This window comes from Littorina saxatilis, linkage group LG9 (assembly GCF_037325665.1).
Source record: "Littorina saxatilis isolate snail1 linkage group LG9, US_GU_Lsax_2.0, whole genome shotgun sequence".
Taxonomy (NCBI): domain Eukaryota; kingdom Metazoa; phylum Mollusca; class Gastropoda; order Littorinimorpha; family Littorinidae; genus Littorina; species Littorina saxatilis.
In genome coordinates, this window is record NC_090253.1 from 19,624,889 (window position 1) to 19,647,926 (window position 23,038).

General features: G+C 42.7%; 1 protein-coding gene across 1 annotated transcript in view; it reads right to left on the bottom strand.

Annotated features, from left to right (window-relative positions):
* The window catches only part of LOC138975551 (acyl-CoA dehydrogenase family member 10-like), a 66,941-nt gene that overhangs the window by 20,451 nt on the left and 23,452 nt on the right, over positions 1-23,038 (bottom strand). Inside the window, exons 3-11 of the mRNA XM_070348261.1 lie at positions 10,886-11,034; positions 10,047-10,247; positions 8,901-9,059; positions 6,110-6,269; positions 4,298-4,392; positions 3,802-3,917; positions 2,944-3,125; positions 783-933; positions 182-327 (exon numbers count right to left, since the gene is read on the bottom strand). Of these exons, the coding sequence (XP_070204362.1) occupies positions 182-327; positions 783-933; positions 2,944-3,125; positions 3,802-3,917; positions 4,298-4,392; positions 6,110-6,269; positions 8,901-9,059; positions 10,047-10,247; positions 10,886-11,034 (1,359 nt within the window). The remainder of the gene's footprint in view (positions 1-181; positions 328-782; positions 934-2,943; positions 3,126-3,801; positions 3,918-4,297; positions 4,393-6,109; positions 6,270-8,900; positions 9,060-10,046; positions 10,248-10,885; positions 11,035-23,038) is intronic.

A 23,038-nucleotide genomic window follows, 5' to 3' on the forward strand; every position in this document is an offset into this window, starting at 1 on the left:
CCTACAGGATTGCAGGAACCTCCAGCAACTGAGGAGTGAGCGATCGAGACTTGACCCAGGTCGACGTCCCTCCAAGACAAGCTGTACGGCCCCGAGGAGGCTCTGCAGAAGACCACCAGCTTCATCTCCAGAGTTGGAATCTGAGTGTAAAAGGCGATTGACAAGAAGAAAAATCAATCACCTGGGAAGAGAGGGTACTCTGCTGGAAGGTAGTAAGCCAGACAACAGGTGGCCAGGTCGGTCAGGGGGTCCCCCAGAGTGGACAGTTCCCAGTCCAACACAGAGATCACCTCTGGCCGCGATGTGTCGTAGATCACATTGTCCAGTCTGGAAGCACAGGCACATGTCAGTGTGAGAACGACTCCTCAATAAAGAAATGATTCAAGATTTCTTACAGGCCGTCCTTAATTTTGCCCAAAGTTAATGGACTTCGTGATGACTACACGTAGTCTTTTTACTGAAAATTCAGTGCCAAAGGTCCGTGCAGCAAGCTTCGCCCAATTAATAAGAGGCTTTAAGTTAACGGACTTTGCTTTCCTCCCTTCAGGGTGTAATTTTTGTGCAGTTCTATAGTACTTTCTCTTTTATTCTATGTTTACTCAAGTGTGTCCGAGGACCTTTTTTCTAGTTGATCTTTGCTTGCTCTGATATTTGTTCACTGAGTATGGTGGTCTATACTGAGGTTTTAGTCCATTACCCCGCTCCCATCAGTGAATATTTTTAAATCCAACGAGACTTGATGTGTATACTTAATGTACTGAGCTTTTTTATAACAAGATCACCTGAAGTCACCGTGCACAATGGTGACTTTTTCGTTCTGGGGTAGGTGCTGAGGAATCCACTCCATCAGACGGTCCATGGATGGAATGTCCTGCGTCTTGCTGGCCTCGTACTGCCGGGCCCACCGCTTGAAGTTCCTCTCCACAAACTGGCCTGATACAAGGGAGAAAAAAATCATCACTTCATTTCATTTACTTTACTTTACTTTTCCATCCCATCAGTCCCTTACCCTTTTTTGCCATAGTTTTCTATTTAACCCTTATAATGGAGGGGCGCTGGTTCTGTGCGACGCTTAGTTTTCGAGATAGGTGTGACCTGACGAAGAACAGGACCTCACATTCCTAATGAACTGAAGAAAAAAACACACACAAAAAACATTCCTAATGAAAACGAATATATTGCAGGTGGAAGCCGATGAGGCTGCATTTCTTCGGGGGGTGCCCGCAAAAATAGATCTACACGGTTCGAGCGGGACAGTTGAGCTCGGAACATGTTTGCATAATAGAGTGTCTTCCCTTTGTTCTTCTCGTGATAACGTTATTTTGTATGAATACGATTCACTTGCAAAATAAAGTATACGACTTGGTGTTTTAGTGGTAAATGTAGATAGAAATGTGTAATACAGACAAAGCAAACAAATAAACGTGTTTTTCTCGTGAAAATGTTGCGTTGTGCGGGAGTTTGGGTGGCCACGTGATGTACACAAAGCAAAGTGCGGGACGGACTCTGCTCTGTGCTGTAACACTGGCAAGTTCAAAACACGAGAAAAACGATTTCGTTATGCGGGCAGCCACGGGGGATGTATGTATTTTTCAAATGGTCGTAAAATAAGTCTTGTATTTATCATCGTACTCAGGCCCTGTTCTTTTTTTCGTCACACCTAAAACCGTTATTTCTTGTGAGCGGCCCTGCATTATTAAGCTGGTTGTCGCGACATATGTCGCGCTACTGGCTCAGTCTGTTTGGTCGGTTCCGATTACCTCCCATGGATGCGAAAACCTATTATGAGTGTTTTTCTTTATTTTTCTCTCTGTTAATTCACCAGTGGCTATGTTACATGTGTTACAGAATTGCACCAGTGTAAGGGTTATACTCTTATCAGACCCTTACCCTTTTTGCCATAATCTTTTTTTTTCAAACTCTCATCAGTCCCTTACCCTTTTTGCCATAATCTTTTTTTTTTAGTCAAGTTTTGACTAAATATTTTAACATCGAGGGGGAATCGAAACGAGGGTCGTGGTGTATGTGTGTCTGTGCGTGTGTGTGTGTGTGTGTGTAGAGCGATTCAGACTAAACTACTGGACCGATCTTTATGAAATTTGACATGAGAGTTCCTGGGTATGAAATCCCCGAACGTTTTTTTCTTTTTTTGGATAAATGTCTTTGATGACGTCATATCCGGCTTTTCGTGAAAGTTGAGGCGGCACTGTCACACCCTCATTTTTCAACCAAATTGGTTGAAATTTTGGTCAAGTAATCTTCGACGAAGGCCGGACTTCGGTATTGCATTTCAGCTTGGTGGCTTAAAAACTAATTAATGAGTTTGGTCATTAAAAATCTGAAAATTGTAAAAAAAAATAAAAATTTATAAAACGATCCAAATTTACGTTCATCTTATTCTCCATCATTTTCTGATTCCAAAAACATATAAATATGTTATATTCGGATTAAAAACAAGCTCTGAAAATTAAATATATAAAAATTATTATCAAAATTAAATTTCCGAAATCAATTTAAAAACACTTTCATCTTATTTCTTGTCGGTTCCTGATTCCAAAAACATATAGATATGATATGTTTGGATTAAAAACACGCTCAGAAAGTTAAAACAAAGAGAGGTACAGAAAAGCGTGCTATCCTTCACAGCGCAACTACTACCCCGCACTTCTTGTCAATTTCACTGCCTTTTGCACTAGCGGCGGACTACGTTCAGTTTCATTCTGTGAGTTCGACAGCTATTTGACTAAATATTGTAATTTCGCCTTACGCGACTTGTTTTTTTTTTTTAACTCTCATCAGTCCCTTACCCTTTCTGCCATAATCTTTTTTTTTAACTCTCATCAGTCCCTTACCCTTTTTGCCATAATATATATTTTTTAACTCTCATCAGTCCCTTACCCTTTTTGCAATAGTCTTTTTTTTAAACTGTCATCAGCCTCTCACCCTTTTTGCCGTAGTCAGAAAGCTGAGCCTTGTCAACGTCGACGCGGTGAATTTTACACAAGACATCACACAACGCTTCGTAAATCGGCATGCGCTCTTCAGGTAACAGTGCCAGCAAGCGATGGTCCTTGAAGATTCTGCCTTTCACATAGTCCATCAGGTAGAATGGTGTTCCCACGATACTGGGACAAAAAAGGAAAGAAAAATGTCAGCAATATACCTCCAGTGAAAGTATAGGGACTTGGAAACACACAGATATCTGGCATGCACACCCTTGAAGACAGCATCATGAATAAGTAGAAATCGGTGTGGCACACAAAACTCTCACACACTCGTATAAACTCATGCAAAGAACCAATAGGCTCATGCTTACACACACGGGGACACACACACACACACACACACACACACATACACACACATACACACACGGACACACACACACGGACACACACACACACACACACACACACACACACACACGGACACACACACACACACACACACACACGGACACACACACACACACACACACACACACACACGGACACGGACACACACACACACACACACACACACACACACACACACACACACACACACACACGGACACACACACACACACACACACACACACACACACACACAGACACACACACACACACAGACACACACACACACACACACACACGGACACACACACACACACACACACACACACACACACACGGACACACACACACACACACACACACACACACACACACAGACACACACACACAGCAACATCAATACTCAAAGCATTAAACCAAGCAAAAACAAACAAACTTTCTCCCCCTCCCCACAAAAAAACCTCACCTGTCATCATCAGAGTAAGCCAGCATGGGAGGGATGGGTACCCCATGATTTGCAACGGCCGACATGACACGAAACTCCCTGTCCACTGCATGAGCAGAGGGCAAAAGTTTGCCTGGCTGAAAGAGAAGGTTGACGTCATTTAAAGATCAGTCAATACATTTGACAATAATCTGGCTGATATAACGCAATAGGGTATACATGTAACAATTTTCAGACTTAACTTACAGGCAGGTAGAAAAAGAGACCTATGCATATTCTGACACACAGACCAAGTGATAAAGAGACCAACAATCAGATGCTGACATACAGACAGACACACAAGACACATCATGACACACACACACACACACACACACACATACCTGTGCATACACACACACACACACACACTTGGACCTACCAACTCACAAATACATACTAACAGACTGCACGACGCATGGACATCAAGACATAACAAGAATTGCACACAGAGATTAAGCAGATACAGCCAACTCACCGGCTTTTTGCGAAGCACCATCTTTTTGTCGCCAAACTGGACGTAGTAAGTAGGGTTTGACTGACCATGATCGAAGCATCGAACGATGGGATCACCTGAAAAATAAAATAGCAGCTATAAACTCTTACTGCTGCTGAGCAAGAATGCCAAATACTGACACTGACCACAAATAATGTTTGGAACAATTTAAAGATGAAGGCCTCCAGCAGGCAAAATGAAAACTGTTAGGTCATGGAAAAAACAGATATGTTACTTTGTTAGCTTCATTAATTAAGCCAGTCATTATGAAAAGAATGTATTCATTCCCTCTTCCCTGTTGTTTAATGTGACGAAATCTCAATCAAGTTTTCAGGACGGTGCATGTAAAAAGGCAACACAAATACACAGGGGTGGCGTAACGTTTTTGAAACATTTTGAAGTTTCTTCTCCAATTCCTAAATGTCTCCCTTTATGTCAACCTCCCGTCTTCCCCCCAAACAGAAACATAAATACATTTGGGCATTAGCTATAAATGAGTTTATGACAAAGTGGAAGCAACCTTCAAGTAGAAGGGTAAATGTGACCCTCCACCACGGAATGAGTCGCATGTCACCTTTGCATGATTTTCATATTTTTTACATTTTCCTAAAGAGTTTTTTATGCTCTATCCAGTGGTGAAACCCGTTTTAGAAAAGAGTGAAAACTGTTTGAGTTATAAGCCTGTGACTAAGGTGACCCTCACACTGTTACCAGACACTCCCCGGACTTATATTAAGCCTAGCGCAGAACCGCGCGAGGTGACATGCGACTCATTTCGTGGTGGAGGGTCACAAATGAAGGTTTGCAGCGGAGCTGAGACCCGTTGTTGCCAGCTAACCTGGGCCCAGCTTTTGGAGGGATGGAATTTCACAATAAAGCCGTTACCCCCCCTAGCCATGCTTATCTTCCGTCAATCCGTGCCCATTTTATGCCAAAACTTTAAACTATGTTGCTTTATCAGTCCAGTAAATTTGAACTTGACTGATCATAAGGCTTGTGTTTTTATTGATTATCCCCCTTTAGCATAATGGCTCAGATTTCACCAGATTTCTCCATTTTCCGTTATGTTATCAACATTTTCCGGGGGAACATACCCCCCGGACCCCCCTTGTTCCGCTTCGCGTTGTCGAATTGTTCCTGAAAGAAATGTGGAAACCCCCCCTTAAAAATGGTGTGATCCGCCCCTGGCCATACACGTAAAAGCCCACTAGTGCCCATGAGTTTGTTTGTTTGTTCGTTCATGGGCTGAAACTCCCACGGCTTTTACGTGTATGACCGTTTTTACCCCGCCATTTAGGCAGCCATACGCCGCTTTCGGGGGAGGCATGCTGGGTATTTTCGTGTTTCTATAACCCACCGAACTCTGACATGGATTATAGGATCTTTTTCGTGCGCACTTGGTCTTGTGCTTGCGTGTACACACGGGGGTGTTCGGACACCGAGGAGAGTCTGCACACAAAGTTGACTCTGAGAAATAAATCTCTCGCCGAACGTGGGGACGAACTCACGCTGACAGCGGCCAACTGGATACAAATCCAGCGCGCTACCGACTGAGCTACATCCCCGCCCCGTGCCCATGAGTGTTGGTGGGAGCTGCAGCCCATGAGTGTTGGTGGGAGCTGCAGCCCATGAGTGTTGGTGGGAGCTGCAGCCCATGAGTGTTGGTGGGAGCTGCAGCCCATGAGTGTTGGTGGGAGCTGCAGCCCATGAAGGCAGAAGAAGATGATACCCCCATTCCCACACACGTCCGAGCAGTCCTACATTTTATTTTTCATGTGAATAATAAAATCTCACCGTCAGCCTGTATGTTGAGGCGTGAGCGAAGAAAGGCGGCAAGGCTGGGCAGAGGCAGTGCAAGATGTTTTGGAACGGTTGACGTACCCTCTGCATACCCCTGTAGTCTGCATCCAAGCTTCTCTTCCAGATCCTGTACAGCTTGCGCTGGGCTGTTCACCTGTACACAGCATAGAATCCAGGGGTGAGGTGCAAGAAGCCCAACTGGGTGCCACCCAACTTGGCAGGAATAAACCGCAAGGTCTCATTTTGTTTAAACACAATTTTATTCAAAATACATGACATGAAACAATTGACAAAAATGCAGCTAGGACACGAACTCAAGCAGATGCTTATTTGACGTGACCATAACAATGCTAAGTTACACAAGTTTTCATGATGGTGGACAACACAATTATTAACCAGAAGAACAAAATGTAGGAGGGGGGTATGGGGAACTTAATCAAAACAGGAGGATTTACAGAGAAAAAGAAAAAAAAAATTAATAAAATAAAAAAATAAATAAAAAAATAAGGTGAGACTATGAATGAAGCGCGTGGGATGAGAACATCGATACTGAGACATGCAATAAGTAAGTTCAGATAAATGTACATTTTCATGGAGAGGGCAGCATAGTTCGTTACGAATGTATGGAAGAAAACAACCACACACACACACACACACACACACACACACACACACACACACAACCACACACACACACACACCCACAACCACGCACACCCCCACACACACAACCACACACACACCCACACACGCACACACACACACAGGGCCGGACCCAAGGGGGGGTTCCAGGGGTTCCGGAACCCCACCCCTGGAAAAAGCATGTACCTTGCTTTGACTTTTACTAGTTTTAGCACCAAAACAATGCTGCTCTTAACCCTCAAAACAAGGCCCAGAATGCACCAGATTGCACAGATTTTAACCGTTTTTCAAAAATTTTCCGGGTCTTGTGGCTTTGCCACTTCGCTGATTTGCCCCCCAAAAAAAGGAGGAACCCCCCCATTACAACTCATTTGGTCCGGCCCTGCACACACAACCACACACACACACACACACAACCACACACACACACACACACACACCCACACACACACACATACACATACACACATACACACACACACACACACACAAGGTCTCATTGGTTGAAATCACACAAAAATCTCAATTTCAAGCAATCGATCGGACCCTGCTGCTGTGTACCACCCATCTGGGTGGCACCCAGTTTCACTTCATGCACCTCAGCTCTGGTCACTTTTATCACCAATTTCTGCATCAACACTTTCTACCCCACCTAAGTTGACCAAGTTTTTTTTTAGCCGAGACCAGCTGTGCTGCAGCTGGTCACTCAGAATTGTAGTAACTGTGTAGAAACTGTGTATCAACACGCTGGAATGCAGGCGTTTAGATCAACGTTACAGGAAGTGACTGTGTACGGATATATCCGTACCAGGTCAGATAGAGCCATATGAGTGGGTACGGATATATCCGTACCTGGGAGACAATGACTTAAGGTGATCATCTGGAGTTTCTGCTGCAGGGCTTTTTTCATTCAGTACATTTTGTACACAGGTACCCTTCTGCTCACCTTACATGACTGTGAAAATAAGAACACCATCACTGTCATGAGTTATTTCCCTTTTGAACGCTGTCATTGGCATCTTAAGGCAGCTGTCGTTCTCAGAAATTTTCATCAGTGTATTATTTACGAGACCAACAATATGAAGCAGAGAAAAGAAAACCAGCTAAATTACACGCATACATGTAGTTCTGTGTCCATGTAACAGAAGCATTTCCATGCACATGACAAAAATTCAAAATATAACATAGGTGTCAACCTATACGGTTTGGCCGTATTGCTGTACGGGAAAAATGCATTTTTTACCCAATACGGTGTATAGGAAAATCTATACGGGCAAAAGAAGAATATACGGCGAAAAGAAAAAATTACAGCAAAGTTAAAATGAATGATAACAATGGAGATTGAGAGACAACGATCGACGCTTTCATGCAGACGACTCTCAAACGTTGTCATTGCGCATACTCAGACTCTTTTTCCACTTGACTTCCTATAAATCACTTCCGGTTTCCGGTACATTCTATCAAGCGTCGATCAACAAGCATGGCATCGCAAAGTTATCCTCCAGCTAAAAAGCTGAAAACTACATCGCAAAGTGGATCCGGACGACATCTTAAAGAGTGGGAGAGCCCAATTTTTAACAACGGTGCATACGCTGGATGGATTAAATCTTCATCAGAAGGCCCAGACTACTCGTTTTGTGTCCCATGCAGGAAACATGTGAAAGTGCGTGCCTCTGGATTTTACGACCTGAAGAGCCATTTTTCAACACGTGGGCACAATACAATTTTATAAGGTCTTGAGCTGTCTAATACGGTTTTGGAAGGCCTCATATAAGGGCAACACCAATGATAGGTTGACACCTATGATATAACGCAAAGAAACATAGAAGATAAAACAATGATTACAGGGGACTTCCACTAAATCGCGGTCCACGATATCGTGAATTCGGCTATATCGCGAAGGCCTCTTGGACCCCCCAAAAAACAGGACCAACTTTTATAAAAAAAAAAATTTGAATAAATTAAAATTAAAATTAAAAAAATCTTTTTTGGTCGGCTGTGCCCGTTTTGCTGGATAAAACAATGATTACACGTACTTCTTTGCATTTGACCACAGCAGGCAAATGTCTTCACACTACACAATTTTCCTGACCAAAAAAAAAAATCATAGCATTTACAACAGTCTTCAGCACCACAGACTCACTTTAATGGTGTCAATGCCTATTTGGTTGGCAGCCTTGAGGTTGATGCCAAGGTCGTCGAGGAAAAGGGCTTCCTGAGGCTCTACCTCCAAGCTGCTCAGACAGTGTTTGTAGATGTCGGGGTGGGGCTTGCGTCGGCCTACACGACAGGACTCTGTTACCTGTGGTTTTGAGATCAAGTGTTACAATCACATTGACAATTTTTGTTTGCTGAAGAGACAGGCGCGGTATCATGCAAAAACATGAGTGAACATGGGAGTTTCAGCCCATGAACGAAGAAGAAAGACGGGTGCAGTGGCAAGACATCGGCCTCCTAATCGGAAGGTCGTGAGTTCAAATCCTGGCCACCTGGTGGGTTAAGGGTGGAGATTTTTTCGATCTGCCAGGTCAACTGATGTGCAGACCTGCTAGTGCCTTATCCCCCTTCGAGTGTACACGCAACCACAAGACCAAGTGCGCATGAAAAAGATCCTGTAATCCATGTCAGAGGTCGGTGGGTTTTATAGAAACAAGAAAATACCCAGCATGCTTCCCCCGAAATCGGCGTGTGCTGCCTGAAAAACATGCAGGGTAAAAACAGTCATACACGTACAAATCCACTCGTGCAAAAACATGAGTGAACGTGGGAGTTTCAGCCCATGAACGAAGAAGAAGAAGACGAAATGTGCTGAAGATTCTGCATGATGCCTGTTTTTTTTTTAATGAAACATTTATTGCATTGACGATTGCTGTTAAAAAAAACATGTGTAACTTTTGACTGCTGGTTTACTGTACATCGTCAAGGCTGCAAGCTGAGAAAAAAAACACCCGGTGTACATTTTCAAAGTCGTTAGATAGAGGTACCACTGTACCTTACATTAGAACAGTTTGTCTATGTCTCATTCTGGTTCAAGTCACATGTCCTTTCTCTCTGAAAACATGTTTATGACACAAGTCAATCTTTTTGCGATAAAATCAAATGGTGCACTTGTAGAAAAATATCAGTGTAAACCTAGTGTGATATATTTTTACAAATAACAACAGGACCATCAAATTCAGACACACTCAACAAAGAGTTACGCTGAGATAAACGGGCAGACAGACAGACAAATAGAAAGACAGACAGGCATTACACACATCTTCTGAAATAACAAAACTTAACAACTCACAACGTCAAATAGGGAGGTATCGAGAGGAACCAGCGACTCAGACTTGTGATCGTCTGTGTACCAGTTGTTTGTAAGCAGAGCGGTTTTCAGTCCCTCGGCTCGAACGCACTTGACAGCATCGATCATCTCTGGGAAAGGATCCGCTTTCACCATCCCTCTCAGCCCGTACAGTAAGGGGGAAATGTCAATTTCTCTGCCAACCTACAAAAAAATGTAAGCGAATGTGGGTTGACTGTGCAAAAACGTATGTTAAGACTTCCAAAAGTCTAAAAATGGAGGTAAACTTACAAAGTACGGTTATAAATGAAAAAAGCAGCATCTTAAAACGGAGTAATTAAGTCTCTAAAAGGGGGTTCCACTGTATCACTTATTTGTACAAACAATAATCCCCAAAACTCTGACTATCTTTCCAGAGATCATCCAATGCACACTCAGCTAAGTCTTTTATTTATTGCATTTGCCTGATAATTATTTGTCTTCCACTATAAATGTCGATGAACTTGTGAATATCTTTGTTTTTCCAGAACCAATGGTACATTCTGTATGATGCAATTAAGAACTTCTGCCAACTATCAAATACAGCAAGGCTCAATAAAACTTGATGGAAAGTTATTAATGTTAAATGATAATGCTCACCAAACTGTTCATAAAACTGGAAGGTATCACCGAGATGGGTTCAACAGTAACAGAAGCTTCTACTACTTTTTTTAAAAGAAAAAATATTTCAGCAGGATAACAGAATTATTTCTTTTTCTCAGATTTGTTGAGGTCCTAAAAGGGAGGGGGGGGGGTCCCACTGTATCTTCATGTGTGTGTTTATTTGTCAAAAAATGACCCACCTTTTGCGAGCATTCTTTGCTGAACGCTTGGGCAAAGTCAGAGAGAGTGATGTCTCCTTGTTCCAGGCGATGCCAGGCGCCGTCTGTGCCGGACTTGACGATGATCTGTGAGATGGTTCCTACAGGCATTTGCGTCTGTGTTTCCAGGGCTGAAATCAGAATGCCCACTATTGTTTAAAACTGAAAGCAAACGGTTGAAAAATAAAAAATATAAATGGAGTACTTAAAGAGAAAGTCATGCACATAGACAGACAGACAGTCAGAATGACAGACAGACAGTCAGTCAGAATGACAGGCATGCTCTCTCTTTCTCTCTTGAAGAAAAACAGGTAATGAAGCAACAATTTTAAAAAAGAAAAAAAGAAAGAGGGAATGAAAAATGCAGAAGAAATGACAAACAAATAAACATCTCACTCCAAACTCAGTCAAACCCAAGACAACAGTTCTTTAATCACTTTGGCAAATATTTGAATGGTCAACGCTAGTTTTATTTATACATGTACTCACTCAAAAAATCACACACTTCAATCTTCCACCACCTTCACCCGCTCCCGCCCCCGAAATGTTGTTTCCTGGTCAAATTAAGAAGTGAAATTATTTATGGACGAAAAGCATGTCAGTTTCTTGCATGTGAAGAAAATTGGTGGTAAAATTTAATAGATTTCACCCCCAAAATCAAATTCTTCGAAAACGTGTACTGAGTGGTTACGTCCCTTGAGTAAGAAGGAAAACATTTTAGGATGAATCAAATTTCTAAGTTAAATAAAACAAATTGGTTGGACAAATTTGGCCCCATGAATGTAAGGTACACAAGGTCGCTCATCAGTACTATCGAAGGGTGTTTTTTTGTTCAGTGTAGAGTTTATACTAGATCAACGAGGCCGAGAAGCCGAAACATCAACACGGCGAAAGATCATAGTGAAAACATCACACCGGCAGCATATTGCCCTCACGCCGCACCCATTTATGTAGTAGTTACAAAACACGCAGACCACCATGTCAATTGATACAGAAAACAAAATAAGTTGAAGGGATGTTAAAAACCAACCTACCATTCCACACCCGATTTCTTCTCCAACGCCGCACCCCCCTCCTCCAACTTCTATAACGTGCCCCAAAATAAAGGCCAAACTGACTTACAATGTCGTTTTATCACTTTAGACAACACATTCTAAATGGTCACCTGTAGCCTTGCCCACCCGAGCAGAATCACATACTCCCTCCACCTCACCGGCCGCCACACCCCACTTAAGTGACCAAATTCCTGTGCGCTGCGCGCGTAACAGCAAAAATGCTCCAGAGACGCAGAGGGCAGTTGCCTCTGTCTGGTATAATACACAACAGGTTTGTCGTTCAGGCGTGGGTCAGAAATGGCTCACAGAACACAAGCTGTGCTACTATAGCTGTCCGTTGGCAGATGATCGCACATGTACAACTTTTTGAGTCAGTCACCCAAGGCCAAAATAAAAGGGCTGACAGTGCTTCATACACTGCTCACAGGCGCAGGATGTTTGTTTTTGTGTGTTTGTTTGTCTGTGTGTTTGAGGGCCTGAATTAAGTTATCAATCAATCAATCAATCAATCAATCAATCAATCAATCAATCTTGTAACTTTGTATTTGTTTCTTTGTGGTCCGATGAAGCCTCCATGGGTGAAAATTTGACTTCGTTCTTGTTCTTTCTTTATTTGGTGTTTAACGTCGTTTTCAACCGTTCAAGGTTATATCGCGACGGGGAGATGGGATAGAGCCACTTGTTAATTGTTTCTTGTTCACAAAAGCACTAATCAAAAATTTGCTCCAGGGGCTTGCAACGCAGTACAATATATGACCTTACTGGGAGAATGCAAGTTTCCAGTACAAAGGACTTAACATTTCTTACATACTGCTTGACTAAAATGATCTTTACAAACATCGACTATATTCTACTTCGTTCTTGTGTGTGTGCTGTCCTTGTATTGGTGAGTACAGACTTCTTTTTACATTTAGTCAAGTTTTGACTAAATGTTTTAACGAAGAGGGGGGAATCGAGACGAGGGTCGTGGTGTATGTGTGTGTGTGTGTGTGTGTGTGTGTGTGTGTGTGTGTAGAGCGATTCAGACTAAACTACTGGGCCGATCTTTATGAAATTTGACATGAGAGTTCCTGGGTATGATATCCCCGGACGTTTTTTTCTTTTTTTCGATAAATACCTTTGATGACGTCATATCCGGCTTTTTGTAAAAGTTGAGGCGGCACTGTCACACCCTCATTTTATTGAAATTTTGGCAAAGCAATCTTCGACGAAGGCCGGGGTTTGGTATTGCATTTCAGCTTGGTGGCTTAAAAACTAATGAGTGAGTTTGGTCATTAAAAATCGGAAACTTGTAATTAAATTTTTTTTTTTATTAAACGATCCAAAAACAATTTCATCTTATTCTGCGTCATTTTCTGATTCCAAAAACATATACATATGTTATATTTGGATTAAAAACAAGCTCTGAAAATTAAAAATATAAAAATTATGATCAAAATTAAATTTCCGAAATCGTTTTAAAAACTATTTCATCTTATTCCTTGTCGGTTCCTGATTCCAAAAACATATAGATATGATATGTTTGGATTAAAAACACCCCCAGAAAGTTAAAACGAAGAGGTACAGTAAAGCAGCACAGCGCAATCGCTACTGCGCCAAACAGGCTCGTCACTTTCACTGCCTTTTGCACTAGCGGCGGATTACGTTCAGTTTCATTCTGCGAGTTCCACAGCTTGACTAAATGTAGTAATTTCGCCTTACGCGACTTTTTTTTAATTTTTTTTTTTAACTTTGTTCATCTCACTCACATGCAGTCATTTTATTGTTTAGATTATAAATCATGCAACTTCAATGCAGTGCACAAGCACCCGCTACGATGTGTAGGCAGTGAGTAACACTGGGGGCTTTAATTCATGAATGAATGAATGAATCAATCATTTCATTAATGAATCGATGAAACAATGAATTAAGCATCCATCAATCCATCACTGATCAATCACTGAATCCATCCATCCATCTAAATGTAGGCTTATCAGTATACTGCGCACACGCACCGATTATGAATGTGTTTTATTGAGGGCCATCAGTCGATCAACAATCAATGATATATGAATCGATCAATCCATCCATCCATCAATCAGACTTTCCCCCAGTTAGTCAACATGATCAGAGAATAAAAACAAAAGTTGGGTTGTACCTGAACCTGTTTTCAAAGCAGGTTTCACATCGACACAAGGGCTATTTCGTAACCTCGGTTTTTAATAACGGGTTCACACAAGATCTAACACTAGTGCCCGTGTCCCCCTCCCCCCCCCCCCCCTCTCTATGTCTCATGAACGCACACGCGTATACTTTCTCTCTCACTCTCTCTCTACCGAACACACACACACACACACACACACACACACACACACACACACGCGCATCGAGATGGGAGGATCGAAATCAAAGGCAGTGGAAATCAACGAATAAACAAGTCGCGTAAGGCGAATATACAACATTTAGTCAAGCTCAGTCAGTCGAACTCACAGAATGAAACTGAACGCAAAGCATTTTTTCCGCAAGACCGTACACTCGTAGCATCGTCTGTCCACCGCTCGTGGCAAAGGCAGTGAAATTAACAATACAGAACAGGGGCGGATCTGGGGGGGGGGGGTGCAATGGGTGCAATTGCACCCCCCCCCCCCCCCAGCGGGACAAAAAAAAAAAAAAAAAAAAAAGAAGAAAAAAAAAAAGAAGAAAAATGTATCACCTGTGAAAATAGCACTTTACACGCTCAGATTGCACCAGATTGCACAATTTTGCTTCCTTTTTAAAAAAAAATTCTGGGGGGGCATGCCCCCGGACCTCCCTAGCATGCTCGGCGCTTCGCTGATAAGATACAAAAAAACAAAAAAAAGAACTTTGCACCCCCCCCCTTTCAAAACCCAGATCCGCCCCTGCAGAAAAGCGCGGTAGCGGTTGCGCTCAGGAGGATAGCCCGCTTTTCTATATCTCTATTCTTTTCAACTCCCTGAACGTGTTTTTAATCCAAACATATCATATTTATATGTTTTTGGAATCAGGAACGGACAAGGAATAAGATGAAGTTGTTTTTAAATCGATTTCGAAAATTTAATTTTAATCATAATTTTTATATTTTTAATTTTCAGAGGTTGTTTTTAATCCGAATATAACATAATTATATGTTTTTGGAATCAGAAAATGATGAAGAATACGATAAACGTAATTTTGGATCGTTTTATACAAAAATAATTTTAATTACAATTTTCAGATTTTTAATGACCAAAGTCATTAATTAAATTTTAAGCCTCCAAGCTGAAATGCAATACCAAAGTCTGGCCTTCGTCGAAGATTGCTTTGCCAAAATTTCAATCAATTTTATTGGAAAATGAGGGTGTGACAGTGCCGCCTCAACTTTTACAAAATGCCGGATATGACGTCATCAAAGACATTTATCGAAAAAATTAAAAAAAACGTCTGAGGATATCATACCCAGGAACTCTCATGAAAACTTTCATACAGATCGGTCCAGTAGTTTACTCTGAATCGCTCTACACACACACACACACACACACACACAGACACATACACCACGACCCTCGTCTCGATTCCCCCCTCTATGTTAAAACATTTAGTCAAAACTTGACTAAATGTAAAAAGGTGTAGGGGGAAGGAGGGGGGGGAGGAGGAGGGGGCAGCCCCGGACGCAGGTTAGGGGTACCTTCGCCAAAGCCAAACTGATACTCATACCCGTTTCCTCTCCAAACCTCGCAGATAAGCATTATGTCATACGGCCCAACAAGAAACAAACAAAACAATATTTACCCATACCCGGCAATGCACTTCTCGTTATCAAAATGAATGTTAGGGGCTAGACGCATTTTGAAGGGCAATTTTCCAAAAGTCAAAAACGAAGAGATAACAGATAGTGTGCATGAAACATGAACACACAAAAAGTACCACACACAAAAAACAAAACAAAAAAAAACACCTCAAAACAACAACGAGTAACTAAAACAAACTGGGGAAACAACAACAACAGAATGTCAAAACAGGGCGTAACTTCAAATTTGACAATAGTACACCATTACACCAAAACAATGTCGCGCGCCTATGTGCAAAAAAGGTGTACGATAATAATTGTACACCTCCGCAAGGGGCCCAGGACATCTTGCAGTAGTACAGGCTGTACTGTTGTACAGTGACTGTATAAGTACACAGACCAAGGGGCGGCCCGGGCAGTGACACGGCCAGTCAGCCACCCCGCCGCTCCACTCCAAAGCCAAAGGCCCCTCAGATATTTTCATCCCCATTCGCGCGTCCTTGACCGGGTCAGGGCACAGGAGAGCAGGCGAGAGAAGAGCTCAGAGAGAAGAGAGAGCGAGAGCTCCCTGTTGAATCGGCTGCAGGCGATTTTGGCTGCGTTCGCCGGCTGACGGCGATTAACCCCTTCCCAAGACAAAGACTCGTTCAACGCGAGTGTTTCAACATTTGCTTAGTTGATTGTGACAGAGATAACGCAAAAAGTGCATGTTGGTTTGTTTGTTGCTGACTGAATGAGTTTTTTTCACCCGTAAAGGCGAGAGATCAAGGCGAACACAGCGAAAAATAAGCTCCGATACGTATCGCATGCAATGTCTGCAAGATATGCCAGCTTTTGTTTTTGAAAATTCACACATCGTGGAGGGCTCATGATTCGCTGGCGATGTCCTGCAGTGATCGCTGAGCAAGCATGTTTTCCCAGCCTCACGTGACCACAAGCAAAACACGATGTAAGAGATCACTGCAGCAGGCAAGCGATCATTGCTGCAACGAATCGTGAGCTACCATTGGCATATTTATAAAAAAAAAAATTTAAAAAAAATTGCTTTATATTATGCGGATACTGCATAAGATACGCATTTATGCTCATTATTCACCGTCATCGTTTTGATCGACTGTTTTCACTGGTTGCCAGTGCGTTGGTTGCCTCACTGTCAGGGCGTAACAACTCTTTTACAGGGTGATGCCCCAAAAATGCAACCCTCAAAAATGCTTATAACGTTTACATCTGTAGACCGAATCACTTTATAGTTGGGGGACATAAGCTTCAGCCTATGCATGACCCTTCCACAAGGTCAGATTTTTGTGCAATTTCAAAAATTGGTCCCAAATTCGGCGATCGACTCAACAGAACTAGGCTTGGCATTGAGTGGTAGCAATACTTACCTCAATGGAACCCTCCAGATTTTTACCTTTTGGATTATCTGAATGTCTGAGTATACTCAAACACCCCCTTCACCCCCTAGATCATCGGTGACCTTAAGAAAGCAGTTACTAGCTAGGTTTAGGACAATCCCTAGACAGGAAAGGTTTTATGCCATTGACAATTTCGGAGGTGTAATTTGAAACACATTTTGAAGAAAAGGTAAATGTCGGACCATTTTACCTACAAACTCGAAACTTTGTAGAATGGTAGTGAATGAACTGAAGTTCATGCACAACAACTATGAACATGTTGCTAAACTCGAATGACTGGCAAGGGTAATCCCTTCGTTGTAAAGTTACACTTGCGCAAAATTGCTAAATGACATGAACGCATTCATCCATGAGAAATGCCTTGATCCTGCCTGTAATTGCTGTATTACACTATTTGGGAAATTGCACAAAAATCAGACATTTTATCCCTTTGTGGACGGGTCATGCAGAGGTTGAAGTTTATGTTCCCCAAATATGAAGTGATTCGGTCAACAGATGTAGAAGTTATTAACATGTTTGCGGGTAGCATTTTTTGGGGGGTCACCCTGTACAAACACGAAAGACTTTTTTTTCTCCGGAAAACGTCCGTTTTCGAGGGGGCAACACGTCTTTTCTCTACAGCAGGAGGAAGGCGCTGACAATACGCGGCCTCCGATTGAACGTGGCGGAGAGGAGAAGCGAACGAACGCTCACTCGGTATGTTGGCGGCAGCCGCAGAGCTTGCCAGCAAAGGGGCGCAGCTGATAGACGCGTCACGTGAGCCCAGCGCGCGCTGTGGCACAGCCGTGTAGGCCTTGCCGGCAATCACCGTCTCAGTTGTCTACTCGTAGACTGAAGCCTGTTTTGATCAGCTCAGGTGTGTTGTCAGCGTGTGAAGTTTTTGTTGCTGAATGCTGGTTTGGTGAGTGATGTGGTTCGCTGTTGTGAGTGTTGTGGAGGAATATTGCTGCATGGGCAACATATGAAAGCGCGTGCGGACACACACACACACAGACACGGCACACACACACACAGGCACACACTGACAGACTGGCACAAACACCACATGTACACAAACACACGCACCACATGTACACAAACACACACACACACGCACTGACACACGCACGCACACAGACACACTGACACACGCACGCACACACGGAGTCACTCACTGTGATGTGGTCAGTCAAAGATAGCCCACACTCGGAATGACCAGCCTACTGGTTAAATCAAGTTCCACAGCTTCAGACAGCCCCTTTCTTCAACGCGGCATAAGTTCAGCCCTCTTTTTACATTAAATTTTAGTCAAGTTTTGACTAAATGTTTTAACATAGAGGGGGAATCGAGACGAGGGTCGTGGTGTATGTGTATGTGTGTGTGAGTGTGTGTGTGTGTGTGTGTGTGTGTGTGTGTGTGTGTGTGTGTGTGTGTGTGTGTGTGTGTGTGTGTGTGTGTGTGTGTGTGTGTGTGTAGAGCGATTCAGAGTAAACTACTGGACCGATCTTAATGAAATTTTACATGAGAGTTCATGGGTATGATATCCCCAGACATTTTGTTCATTTTTTCGATAAATGTCTTTGATAACGTCATATCCGGCTTTTTGTAAAAGTTGAAGCGGCACTGCCACACCCTCATTTTTCAATAAAATTGATTGAAATTTTGGTCAAGCAATCTTCGACGAAGGCCGGACTTTGGTATTGCATTTCAGCTTGGAGGCTTAAAAATTAATTAATGACTTTGGTCATTAAAAATCTGAAAATTGTAATTAAAATTATTTTTTTATAAAACGATCCAAAACTACGTTCACCTTATTCTTCATCACTTTCTGATTCCAAAAACATATAAATATGTTATATTCGGATTAAAAACAAGCTCTGAAAATTTGAAATATAAGAATTATCAATAAAATTAAATTTCCGAAATCGATTTAAAAACAATTCCATCTTATTCCTTGTCGGTTCCTGATTCCAAAAACATATAGATATGATATGTTTGGATTAAAAACACGCTCAGAAAGTTCAAACGAAGAGAGGTGCAGTAAAGCGTGCTATATGCAGCACAGCGAAACCACTACCGCGCTAAACAGGCTCGTCAATTTTACTGCGTTTTGCACGAGCGGCGGACTACGTGTACGCCCATTGTTAAAAAATGCAGTGCGTTTAGTTTCATTCTGTGAGTTCCACAGCTTGACTAAATGTAGTATTTTCGCCTTACGCGACTTGTTATTGCGGTACGTGCGGCTACGATCACAAGTTGTTCAGTGTCTCACTGACGATGTCTGTGTGTGTGTGTGTCACTGAGCTAGTGTGTGTCAGTGTGTGTGTGTGTGTGTGTGTGTGTGTGTGTGTGTGTGTGTGTGTGTGTGTGTGTGCAACTTGAAAAAGAACTTGAAAAGACTGAGAAGCAGAAACCAAGAAAATGAAGAGGAAACAAAAACCATATCAAACACCATTTTCTCAACCGGTCCGCAAACATTTCACATCCCCGTGGCGGAGCCAGAACTGACACAGCGGTCATAGCTTCTTTCTTTTTTAACATGATAGTACCTTAATGTCACACAACTGAGTCTCTCTGCGACTGACAAATCCTCTCCCTGGACCAATTAAGTAGCAATTCACCCCAACACTGACTGACAAGACTGAGCACCTGAGTCAGACTGATTAGTCTGACAAAGCCGAAGCATCAAAACTGACTGACAATGCAGCATGCTATCTAATCAATCAGTCTCTTCGATGTGTTTGTATGTCTTTCCGTTCTAAGTTTTGTCATTACAGATCTACCTGTCCCAAACGAGGCCAATTGGTCCTCAGAGGACACAAAACTCAACTAGTCAGTCAAATCCATAAACACGTGCCGAGGGCACAGGTAGACCGACGGCACGTTGATTTGCGAGCGGCGAGTTGAGCCCCAGCAGAAAATTACGGGCTGCTAGCTATAATGCCTCACTACTTTTGTTCCCCAGCTTGTCTCTCCGCTCCTGCAGTCCGCCCTTCCCTCCACTGTCACCACCACCACTACCACCACAGCAACTACAACACCACATGTCTCTCAGTTCTCTCTCTCTCTCCTGTGCGCCGCAGCCGCCCGCATGCAACCGACAACGGAGACACGGACAGTATAGAGGCTTACCACTTCTTTTCCCGTCACTAAAAGCCTTGTGACTGAAACTTTTTAGTGACAAAAAGCCGGGTGGAAATGTAGTGGTCACTTTACTGACAAAGACTCGAGCGCAGCGGTAGTGAGGTTACTCTTATACCACACTACGGGGTGTTCTGCAGTAGCTTATATAGTGCTCGCTTCAGTGACTAGTTGGAGGTGGTGGCACTCTTTTTAGGGTCACTATCTGTGACATGACTCAGCCGGGTGGACTGTCAGTGTCAGTCAGTGTCCTTTCTTGCAGTGTAGTGCCTTGCTTGCTTGCTTGCTTGCCTTGATTGGCTACGGTGACTGACCGACTGAGGCCGAGGGGGTCACACACACACACACACACAAAGCGAATGAACTTCAAGGTGAGTCAATTGAGCGCAAGCGAGTGTCTGTCAGGGTGAAGCGAGAAACAGAGACGATAAGTTGAGTGTGACAATGACTGTCATTGTCAAGTGTGTCACCGTTGTTGTTCAGCTTGTTCTACCGCGCCCCGGCGTGGTCGGTCGGTGCTGTCTCTCAGTCAGTGTCTCCGTCGTCGGGAGTTGTAGTCGGTGTCGGCGATGGAGGCCGGGTATTGATTAGTTGGAGGAGAAAAGCTGCGCAGGTAGGGCCTAACTGCTAGCGAGGTGGTAGTAGCACGGCTTTCACAGACCTGAGGGAAAGGAAAACTAGACACTGAGGCTTGCTCTCCGGTGTGCTGATGCGGCTTGCTGCCTGCCTTGGTGCCATAGAAATATACGCGCCCCTGCTGGGTGCTAATAGCTGCTATAGTGATGAGTGACTCTGTGTGTGTGTGTGTGTGAGTGAGAGTGTGTGTGTCAGTGTGTGTATCAGTGTGTGTGTCAGTGTGTGTGTGTGTCAGTGTGTGTGTGTGTCAGTGTGTGCACGGACCTAATATAAATTAGTCCGTGGTGTGTGTGAGAGAGAGAGAGAGAGAGAGAGAGAGAGAGAGAGAGAGAGAGAGAGAGAGAGATCTAGGATATATATATATGCCAGCAGTATGTTTGAGAATCCAAACGAATATGTCTGTCTTCTGATCATGATGCTTTATTGAGCCGTATGTGCTGCAATGATACAAAATCTCATGCTACTGATAACAAGAGCAAAGCTCATACGACTCACCTTCTTCATAGATAATATGAAGGAAAAACAAACCGTCTGCTCAGTGATGTAGCTCGATAAATGATTACACAAGTTACCTTTTTCTATGTTTTCACCCGAACTGAACCCCACGGTGGCCTTGAATTGTTTGACCCAAACTTGACCCCACTGTGACCCCACAGCGTGAGGAGGGTCAACAAGACTTAGTTTATGTTTGGAGGCCATCAAACTACGCGAGTATGTAAATTTTCAAAGCTCTAGCTTTGACAAACGTTGAAGAAAATGATAATTTTTCCTTTTGTTTTGTTTATCCCAATTAAAATAGCCACGGTGTGATCTTGAAATTTGACCATGGTCAACTAGACTTGGGGTAAGTCATATCTGGAGGTCATTAAATCCTATAAGTATGTCAGGTTTCATTGAAATATCTATTTTCAAAAAACCTTTACATTGACAATGTTCCAAATTGTACCCGAAGTCGACCGCGCTGTGACCTTGAGATTAACGACGGTCAACCAGACTTGCCTCATGTCCTCATATCTGAACATTATCAAACCCTAAAAACGTGTAAAGTTTCAAGGCTCTAGTTTCAATACATCCGAGAAAACTTCAACGTTAAGTTTCTCGTCTTTGGACTGCCTAATACTGCTCATTACAAAAACTCCACTGACTGCTCAAGAGTCAACAAACAAACAAACAAACAAATAAACCAAAAGAACACTGATAAAATGGAAGAAAACGGCAAACGACACAAGAGAATATAAAAAAATCAATAGATGCTTCGGGAAAAATTCAGTCGAGGTACAAATTCTTTTGCTGGAAGATGGGAAACTCCAAGAGATCTATCTTCCAATGAACCTGTATTGAGCTGTTATAAGTTCAGAGTTGATTACATTAGAAAAAAAACCCACAGTAAACACCAAGTTCAGAGTTATAAGTTATAAGTTATAAAAATCCTTCAAAGTGTACATATATGAATTTTTCCCGAAGCATATATATTCCTCCATTGATTTTTCTATATTCTCTTGTGTCGTTTGCCGTTATAAGTTCAGAGTTGGTAAACATCTCACTCTCGCTTTAACACAAAAAGACACAGGGTTATGGATGTAAAGATTAAAGAAAAATCCATCAAAGTGTACATTTTGGGGGGTATGAAAACTCCAATTCGAGATCCATCACGGATAATGTTGCCTGGAGTCGTAGGTGCAATTGCTGGCAACATCGAAACAAGCTGCAAGAGAAAGGCGGAAGGAACATCAATCAAGGTTATGTTGCGGAACAAAATCCCGTTGAAGTATTGTATAATCATCTTATAAACTCGGTTCAAGAAATATAGAAGTCGCTACATTGAGCCTGTGGTACCGTGGTGTCAAACCTCTCATTCTCAGTCAAGAAAAAAAGACACAGGATTACAGGAAAAAGATCACCGGGGGAATGGAAGAAATCGAGGCATATGAAGGAGCAAAATTCAGTCGAAGTACCTCAGGCAGAGATATCTGCGGTGGCGAAACTCTCACTCTCAGTCTAAGCAAAGACGAACAAAGATACAGGCTTACGGAGAAAAGCCAGTCGAGGTAAGCCTACATGCTCTTATTATCCCAAGATGGGAAACTTCAATAGCAACAGCATCCATAAATTGATCTCTCGGAGCTCTCACGGTATTACAGCC